At 47.0% G+C, this 9,639-nt stretch overlaps 1 protein-coding gene across 1 annotated transcript in view; it reads left to right on the forward strand.

The window, feature by feature from the left end:
- klc2 (kinesin light chain 2) overlaps positions 1-6,150 on the forward strand; it is a 9,267-nt gene extending 3,117 nt beyond the window's left edge. The window contains 10 exon segments of the mRNA XM_084487511.1: positions 5-98; positions 527-541; positions 544-624; positions 1,862-1,911; positions 2,151-2,218; positions 3,198-3,306; positions 3,944-4,084; positions 5,195-5,319; positions 5,700-5,757; positions 5,969-6,150. Of these exon segments, the coding sequence (XP_084343637.1) occupies positions 5-98; positions 527-541; positions 544-624; positions 1,862-1,911; positions 2,151-2,218; positions 3,198-3,306; positions 3,944-4,084; positions 5,195-5,319; positions 5,700-5,757; positions 5,969-6,052 (825 nt within the window). The 3' untranslated portion in view covers positions 6,053-6,150.
- The last annotated feature ends 3,489 nt before the right edge of the window (positions 6,151-9,639 follow it).

Genomic DNA, 9,639 nt, shown 5'->3' on the forward strand with positions numbered 1-9,639 from the left:
GGAGGTGGAGTACTACTACCAGCGGGCCCTGGAGATCTACGAGTCCAAGCTGGGGGCCGACGACCCCAACGTGGCAAAGACCAAGAACAACCTGGTCAGTGCGCCGCTCTGGGGAGGAGCCGTCCGCCCGCTGCTTCTGTGTTGTGGACGCTGATTCTTGTTGATTTTGAGAGACATGTTTTCTTATTTCTTCTTTTTTTTTATTGTTATGTTTTTGTGTTTTCACCGTATTGTAAGGCAAGGCCAGGCAACTTTATTTATATCGCACTTTTCATACAAGAGGCAGACTCAAAGTGCTTCACGTAGAAACACCGTCATAAAATAAAAGAAATGGATCAAATAAAGTAAGTAAAATAAAACAAAGGCAAAGTAAAAAAAAAAAATTACAAATTGCACACCATCTGCCTCCGCGTTTTGTCGTCCTAAAAAACCAAACGGAACAACACACGTGAAGGCCCGCCCCAAAGGCCCACCGTGTCCGGTGTGTGTGTGGGCCCTGAGCCCCCCTCTGCCCCTCTGCCCCCAGCCACCTGCTACCTGAAGCAGGCAAGTACAAGGACGCAGAGGCCCTCTACAAGGAGATCCTGACCCGTGCGCACGAGAAGGAGTTTGGCTCCGTCAACAGTACGTACACAGCTCTTGTTGTTGTTTGTTGTTGTATCTGCTGTCTTGTGTAAAAAAAAAGAAAAGAAAACGATCACTATCTACAAAGCAGCGCATCCATGATGTCATTACGGCTCCTTTCTGAGAAACGAATAGTCAACACTTTAATTTTAACGAACGGTTTCTCAACGGCAGACGTCATAAATCGTCATTGTGAACGTTTTTGGCCCGGGATTCCGAAAAATATGTGACCTCCGAAAATAAATCGGACTGACGTGTGACTGAAAAGAATGTCTTGTATCTAAAAAGAAATACAAGAAATTGCAACTGCTGATTGCAGAGATGGCGTTACTTTCTTACACATCGGCCTATGCTTCAGTTTACCTTGAATTCAAGGCGGTCGCTCCTGTGGTGCGTACAAGCTGGTGATCCGTTTCCCTCGGCAACTCAGGGCATTAATCTGTGCCATCCGACGATGCACCAGCACTGTTCACGTTGGACTGGACACTGCAAAGCTAAGCCAATTAAAACCCTCCCTGCACTTACTTGCAGACCATTGTCTGCATGTCTCCAGGGACTGCTGAGTATTATCGGACTGCAGCATCCGGACAGAAATCCAATTTACGATCGCGAGAGCTGTGTGCGTTCGCCGTCTCCTTCGGGAGATCGGAAGGCTGGGAATGAGGTCATGCATAGGACTGGAGTGCTGTAGCAAGGCGTTGGGAGTGACACCCCCACGCACACTCACACACGCACACACACACACACCAAACCCTGTGCACACACTTCGACAAAAATGTCACAAGACAAGACACGCAAACACAGACTCACACTTCCAAACGTGTTTGCGATGGATTTGAATGTTTTCATCCATTGATGTTATTTTTAAACGTGACACTCTCATCCCTGCTTTACATGGATCTTATTTTGGGACGTCCACATTTAGACCGAGCCTTTGGTGAATGCAGACGCTCCTCAGAGTGATGTGCACATTAAATGCACAAACCCCCTGTAGCGTACAGAGAGAGAGAGCGCTACGCTATAGCTCACAGCCAGGCGATGCAGGGGGAAACCCGATACCATGTGTGTTGTCTTACACGCCACGGAACCGCATGCTCGGCCGTTTCCACAGCGACGCTCCGTGACTCGGCCCCCCCGGCCCTCATGCATCTTGGATGAGGGCTGTGATGGACGATGGCCCTTCCCTTGCCGGCCGGCCTTTCTAACACGTCTCTCCCCGTGTCCCTCGGCTCCGCAGACGACAACAAGCCCATCTGGATGCATGCAGAAGAGCGGGAGGAGAGCAAGGTTGGTCTTCCTGAACCCCCCCCCTCCCCCCTCCCCCACATCATCACTAGTAGTATCTTTTTTTTCTCTGGTAGTATCTGGATACATATGTGTACATTCTTTTCCGTTGGAACATTTTCTGTAACATTTTGTGTATTTTTTATTAAAGGGGACATTTGGAGGTTCTCTGTTACAAAGTGTTTCTCTGTCAGCAGATCTCCCTCGCTCTGACTCTGTCTGCCTCTCTTTCTCTCTCTCAGGGGAAGCGTAAGGACTGCGGTCCCTCTGTGGAGTATGGAGGCTGGTACAAGGCCTGCAAGGTGGACAGGTGAGGACATGATGATAATGATGCTAATATTACTCATATAATACAATTTTTTTTTTTTATTCTATTGTATTTGATTTCTTTTTAAGCACAGAAAATACAGTGTATCACACAAACATTTCACTGCACATCCTGTGTGAGTATGTGACAAATAAAAACCTTAGAATCTTCTAATCATATTACTCACAATACAGTATCTGATTAATCTGAGTATCTGAGTAATCCTGTGAAAAATCGACCTCGCTTTAAAAGATGCGATGTGCTGATCTTACATGAGTCAAACCCGAACCGTCCACACACTTAATAGCCCACACTGAACATCCTTCTTCACCGCACGCATTTCCTCCGCTCTGACTCAGCTCGCCGGCACGGCCCTACGTGTTTTTTACTTTGCTAGTGGTTTTATCGCCTTATTTCCGATAAGCGAGTGGCACAGCTCTTCCATGCGTTCCTTCCTGGTGATCAGCCCTGATCAGGGGGTCAGCTGGGAGACCCTCGGGTGCTACACATAAGGATAAACAGATCCGAGACCGACCGAGACCCAATTGACCTTGATAAAACGTGGTAACCCTAGTAACCCCTACGGCTCTCTTGTCGGCTCGGGTCCCAGGGTCCGGGGAGACCCGTGAAGACCTCGACTACAAAACACGAAAACACGGAAAATACACTTCTTTTTCATGGAGCTAGTTTTAGTACGTGAAACGCATGCGAAAGTACACTGTACATTTGTACACTGTACAAAAGTGAACCCAAGGTTTCTTCCTTGCTGATTAAGGGAGTTTTTTCTTGCTCTTTTGGGGGCTTGGGTCAGGGGGTTTCGTAAATATTTGGCCTGCTAAGCCCTTTGAGACTGTAATGGTGATTTAGGGCTATACAATTGAACTGAATTGAACGGTAACCCTTTCTATGTACTTGTTACTTACGTTACGATACTTGTTCTTGTATCGCTATTTTCAATATATTATGCACTCCCTGGTCCTAGCCCCACGGTGAACACCACCCTGAAGAGCCTGGGCTCGCTGTACCGGCGCCAGGGCAAGCTGGAGGCGGCCGAGACACTGGAGGAGTGCGCCAACAAGACCCGCAAACAGGTATGCCCTGCCCCGCCCCCTGGAACAGCCCCCTCCCTCTGATTGGCCTCTCATTGGTCACACGGGTCGGTACCCCCATGTTGGACAGACAAACCTGTAGATCCGTGGTTACCAGGGGTTACCGTTTAATGTTTTTTCGGTTGGTTTGATCCTTAGTAGGGCTGAACGATTTGTGGAAATAGTCGAATTGCGATTATTTCGATTGGGATTTTTCATCATGTTCTGTATTATTCGCAGAACAAGCAATGAATCATTCTTTAGTATGACCAACACAACATTGGAAGCAGTCAACATATAAACTGCTCTTTCCTTTAGGCCAGGCTGATGTGTTGAGATGAATTGATGCATGAATTTATATTATAACAGTATATCTTTATTTAACTATTGAATATAGTATCCATTATTTTATTTTCTGATCGCAGCCGTTGCGATTTGCTAATCGCTTTCTATTATGTTGCGGTGTCAGTGTGAATTTGATTAATCGTTCAGTCCGTCCAAGTCTCTCTGTATAATCTGTTTTCCTCGCTCGCTCGCTCTCTCTGTCTCTGTCTCTCTCTCTCTTTCTTTTTCTTTCTTTCTTTCTTTCTTTCTCTCTCTCTCTCTCTCTCTCTCTTCCCCCCCCCCCCCCCCCCCCCAGGGTATCGACGCCATCAACCAGAGCAAGGTGGTGGAGCTGCTGAAGGACGGGGGGCACGGAGGGTCGGAGCGCCGGCCGGGCCGCGACAGCGGCGGCCAGCGGGGGGACAGCGAGGGTGACGACTCGGCCGAGTGGACCGGGGTCAGTTCCACACTTCAGGCCGTCATTTTGAAGCTATTATACCATATTATACCAGCAGGTGTGAGTGTGATGAGCCGCTACAAGCCGTTTTGAAAATCTGCCTCTTCTGACATCACAAGTGGGCGTGTCTATGTGTCATCTAGGCGGACACGCCCACTTGTGATGTCAGAAGAGGCAGAATTTCAAAAACGGCTTGTAGCGGCTAATCACACTCACACCTGGTGGTGTAATATGTCCCCTTTTAAAGCTAATCTTGACTGTTGTCGGCTGACATTCACGCTTGCGCTAAGTTTGAAGCTTATATTACCCGCAGTGAGCTGACGGTAACGCTAATGCTCAGCTCAGAGCTAGAGTGGAGTGCAGGGAGCAGATGTTTGTGCTAGTGGCCTTCTTAAAGCTGATGTCAGCAGCTGCTGAGAGGTCAGGAGAGGACAGATGTTTTTCACTCTCACAAATCCTCTTTGCAGACTTTGTAGTGGGAGTACAGTCCATTTGTTGATCCTCATTAAAGCTGCCTCATAGCTTAATAGGATTTATGTAGTGCATTCATTGGCCTTTTATGTTTTATTGTGCTTAGGGGGAAGATGGTGGTTGGCTTGCTGTGAGTTTGATAAATGCTTTGGAGTGGAGGGCAGTTCTGGCCTCTAAGGGTCATATATTAATAAATGCCCCTTTTTAAAGGTAATGACAAACAGTTATTATGTGACCGACCGACAGATTCGGGAGAAATGTTGCCTTTTCACTATCTGAATGAATGGCAACGCTTTGCTTCATGATCAACATCCAATCACAAAGGTGGACTGGACGTTGACCTCTTGGTGGACTGGACGTTGACCTCTTGGTGGACTGGACGTTGACCTCTTGGTGGACTGGATGTTGACCTCTTGGTGGACTGGACGTTGACCTCTTGGTGGACTGGACGTTGACCTCTTGGTGGACTGGATGTTGACCTCTTGGTGGACTGGACGTTGACCTCTTGGTGGGCTGGATGTTGACCTCTTGGTGGGCTGGACGTTGACCTCTTGGTGGACTGGACGTTGACCTCTTGGTGGGCTGGATGTTGACCTCTTGCTGACCTTTGACCTCCCCCCCCCCCCCCCTCCCTCCCAGGACGGCAACGGGGCTCTGCGCCGCAGCGGCTCCTTCGGTAAGATCCGGGACGCCCTGAGACGCAGCAGCGAGATGCTGGTGAAGAAACTGCAGGGCAGCGGCCCCCAGGAGCCCCGCAACCCCGGGTGAGACTGACACCCCCCCCCGTACACCCTGGGGGGAGACAGACACACCCCCGTACACCCTGGGGGGAGACAGACACACCCCCGTACACCCTGGGGGAGACAGACACCCCCCCCGTACACCCTGGGGGAGACAGACACACCCCCGTACACCCTGGTGAGACCGGACCCTCTGGGTCTAACACTGCCCTGTAGACCCTGGGTCAGACTGGACACTCGTATCAAGGCATTGCAGTGTCTTAATAATTCTTTGGTTTAGATAGACAGCCTCCAGCGGTGACACAGTACATACATGACGTCCATGTCTTCAGTGTCTCTTAGCCGTCAGTAGACGTGTGTTACCGTGCGGTTGTGTGGTAACCAACGAGTCGTGTGCCCCTCAGGATGAAGAGGGCCAGCTCTCTGAACTTCCTGAACAAGAACGCGGAGGAGACCACACAGGTGGGTTCTGGCTGAATCTCCACCTGAGTCAGAAAGCAGAAGTCCTTGTTTCAGTTCACCGTTGTGTCATTGTTCAAGGCCATAAGCAGAACCATGTTCAGTTATTGGCATGTCGGGTTACACGTCATTTGTTATTATGAGTCACAGTTGTGAAGCGATGTGGCAAAGCAATGTATTCATATATATTTTTGTCTCATTTTTTTCTCTATAGGAAGCCAACTCCGGCCTATCAGACTGCAGGGGACTGAGTTCCAGTAACGTGGACCTAACAAGACGCAGCTCTGTGATTGGTTAGATGCAGAGAGAAGGTGGGACTAGAGAGAAAGGCGCGGCCCAATGAGGAGAGGCTGTTTTGCAACTGAGAATCAATCAAACACCATACTCTCGACCAAGCTCCAATACTTGCATACAAAGTTTCCTTTTTTTTTTCTATATCACTGAAGAACAAGAAAATCCAACTGAAATATATTTTCGTCCAATGGTCATTGTGGTCGGGATCACACGTAAGGCATTTAAATCCATTACATTTGCATAATATGCAAATAGTTCAAATAAAAGCAAATAAGTACATATCTTACCACTACATTGATATGCTGACGATGCCCTGCTTCACAGAGCACAATGCATGAGCCGTTTAATTCTGCTTGCTGAATTCCCTTCTTTCTGTGGTGGATAGAGGGGTCACTATAAACAATTTTGCAGTTGAATGAACGACACAGGTTTATGAAATATGATTTCCCGGATTGAAATGGCTCATGTGTGATCCCAGAGTCAGTGCTGAGTCACTGCTGCATCTGTATTATGTAAAAATGACGAGAACTGAGACCTGTCACATTGTATGCATGCCGCTTACGAGGAAGTTGGATTTCTGCGCTGCCCCCCTGTGGTGTCTTGCGGTGTTGCACCACGTTATGTCATCACGGCGTGCTGGCCGTCAACGCCCGGTGTTTGTGTAGCAGCTCATGTGGAGACGCTCACCCTCAGCCAGGCTCAATGTAAGCTAGTTTCAGAGAGGGCGAGTGACTGGGTGGGGGGGGGGGGGGGGTGGGGGAGCTATCGTACACTGTGTGATATCACTTGTAGCACGAACCACTTTGCTAATGCTAACGGCCCACCTGCACATTATCACCGATGTTAAAGCGATTATGATTCGTTAGACTTTAATGTACAGAATGAAAAGTGGTTGTTTTTTGAAGGAAGGAAAAAAAAAAAAAAAAAGATAAAATATACTTTGGATTGTCAAACAATAGCACTGACCGGTTAAACCTCACTTTTGCCTTTTTTAGTTTTTTTTATGTATACACAGGGTTAAATTATTAGATCTTTTTCTTTTGTACATAGTTTGTTTTTGTTTACAGTGGCTGGTTGGTAATGGACCTCATGAAAAGCTGTAGTAAAACGATGTCTGTTTAGGCTTAGTGGGGGGGGAGGAGGAGAGAAAAAGCAAAGAATGAAGGAAATAAATAAAAAAAGGAAGAGGGTCAACAAGGATGGAAGCATTGAGGTGTGACCTTTCAGTACCTCAGGGCCAGGCAGGTAGGGGAGCATGTTAACCCGACAAATAAGCTAAAAAAAACACCCACTACCGACCTAGAAAACATCTCGCCGTAGAGCTCTCACCCCAAATGGCTCTCATGCACATTTTGTGCTGGTAGGGCGGCCATCTTTGATAACTGCATCTCAGCGACGTCTGAAAAATACTTCCTAAACCAAACCGCTTCGGGAAAGAAGGAGAGCGATAGAGCTACATTCTGACGCAATTCCAATCTTATGTTTTGAACCAAAAAATGAAAAGATGCACACCATCAAAAGAGTTTGGAAATTATTTATGTTTATATTGTCGAGTCAATTGGATTCTAGCTATTGTAAGTTGTGGGAAAAACCCATGAAAAAGATTTTTGTTTGTGGTTATTTAAGTTTGTTTGGGGTTTGAAACCCCCATGTTAATCCCCTCATAAGCTGCTGTTCACAAGGTACTCACTCAAACGTTTACAGTACCTCATCCGACTTGAATCGGTCTTCATAAATGGAACTGACTCTAACCATAACCTCACCTTCGACGGTACATGAGGTCAAATTTGACACCGCGATACTAAAGTGGATGTGTTTGTTATACTTTGTCTCCTCCTTTTGCTTTTTGAGTGTCATGTCTTCATTCACAAAGAAACCTCCTTTTTACTTCAATGTGTCCTGTGTGTTGATCCAACTGGAAAATGTCGACTTGGCCAAGAATCCGTCCATTGGAGAGCTTTTGTTGTTTTTCCTCCGCTCCTGCTTGGCCGGCTTCTTTGCGTCTTTTGTTTTTGTTGTGGTTTCTCTACTGAATATCATATTGGTTGCCGTTTTGAATGTTTGAATGTTGCGTTGAAGGTTGATAATGTGGACTAGGGCGAAACGAGAAGGGGTGTAGTGGCTACAGAACACCCACAGAGGATGTACGCTACGTACAGAAAAACCAGGACCTTGAAATGTGACCCGGCAAGTTGACGCGCAAACGCCTCAGAAATTCAGGTGGTCTTCGTCACAAAGATGCAACCATCACCGCCATGACCCTCACCTCACCCTTCGCCCCCCCTCCCCCCAATCCCCCAAAGCTGAATATCAGACAATCCAAACGTGGGGTGGGCGTCATCCTTTTTAGAGAGAGGGACAGTCGGGACGGGCGAGGAAGGCGTTGGGTGGCAAATGAAGGGCCGCCCTGTGCTTAAATGATCCGCCGTCTCTCTTTGTCCTTTCTCTTTTTGGACCCTGTCTCAGATCGCTGACGCGTCAACTTGCTGGAGTTTCACTTTTGAAGGGCCTGTACAGTCTCTGCCTGCACGTGTTCTCTCAGCGCTGGGAGGGCTCAGAGGGGTAGAACAGGATGTGGGGGGGCTATGTGAGAGCAAGGGCTGATGCATGACGGAACGCCTTTGGCCAAACGATTGTGACTGGTTGAAGACGATAATCATGACGACAAAAAATTGTTTTCCGAAAGATTTGTGGAGATATTTTCGGAGTCGGAGATACTCGACGAAAGTGCTTTTACTCTTTGTTTGCAGCAAATGATGTACTACGATCTAGTTCATGTATGAAGCATTTAGATCTATTTATATAGTTATATATAGATATCTGCACATCGGTCACTCATATTATCAATATTACACCCAATATTTTCACTAGATTCTTAAAAGTATCCGTTTTTATTGTCTTCCTTCACACACACACACACACACACACACACACACACACACACACACACACACACACACACACACACACACACACACACACACACACACACACACACACACACACACACACACACACACACACACACATTGTCTCGCTGTGTATAAGCTTAGATTTGTGTTTTGGTTTCTGCAGATCTCCATGAAATAAAGAATGTTCTAGAGACCTGAGCGAGAGATCTGTCCTCTTATCAGAATCTAGAAACCACAGGCAGATACCGCTTCCTATATATCATACATAGATAGACATGTATGCGTATGTAGGTCACAAAACCGCTGCAATTATGAATATAATTAAGCAAGTAGACTATATTAGTGAAGATAAGTCTTCTAGCCATGCGGTGGGACAGAAAAGTAGCAGATCCATAATCAGGGATGTCAGTGACAGCTGTCAATCGCCTCTGAAAATATCAATATCATCACGCATTGTCAATGCAATGAAGGTTCTTAGTAAAACATCAAATGGTCCCATTTAGCACTTTTCCTGGTGGTTGTGGTTAACGTCCTCATACAGTCCAAATGCTTCTATTAATAGCCTTCACACAGCTACCCAAGAAGAAGAGCGTGGTCATGGTGGAGGTAAGAGGGGACGTCTGAGATCTGAGAACCGTTGATGCATGGCTGTGATGTTGTGGATGTGAAGCTACATTTG

Source organism: Micromesistius poutassou, assembly GCF_964030765.1.
Source record: "Micromesistius poutassou genome assembly, chromosome: 23".
Lineage (NCBI taxonomy): Eukaryota > Metazoa > Chordata > Actinopteri > Gadiformes > Gadidae > Micromesistius > Micromesistius poutassou.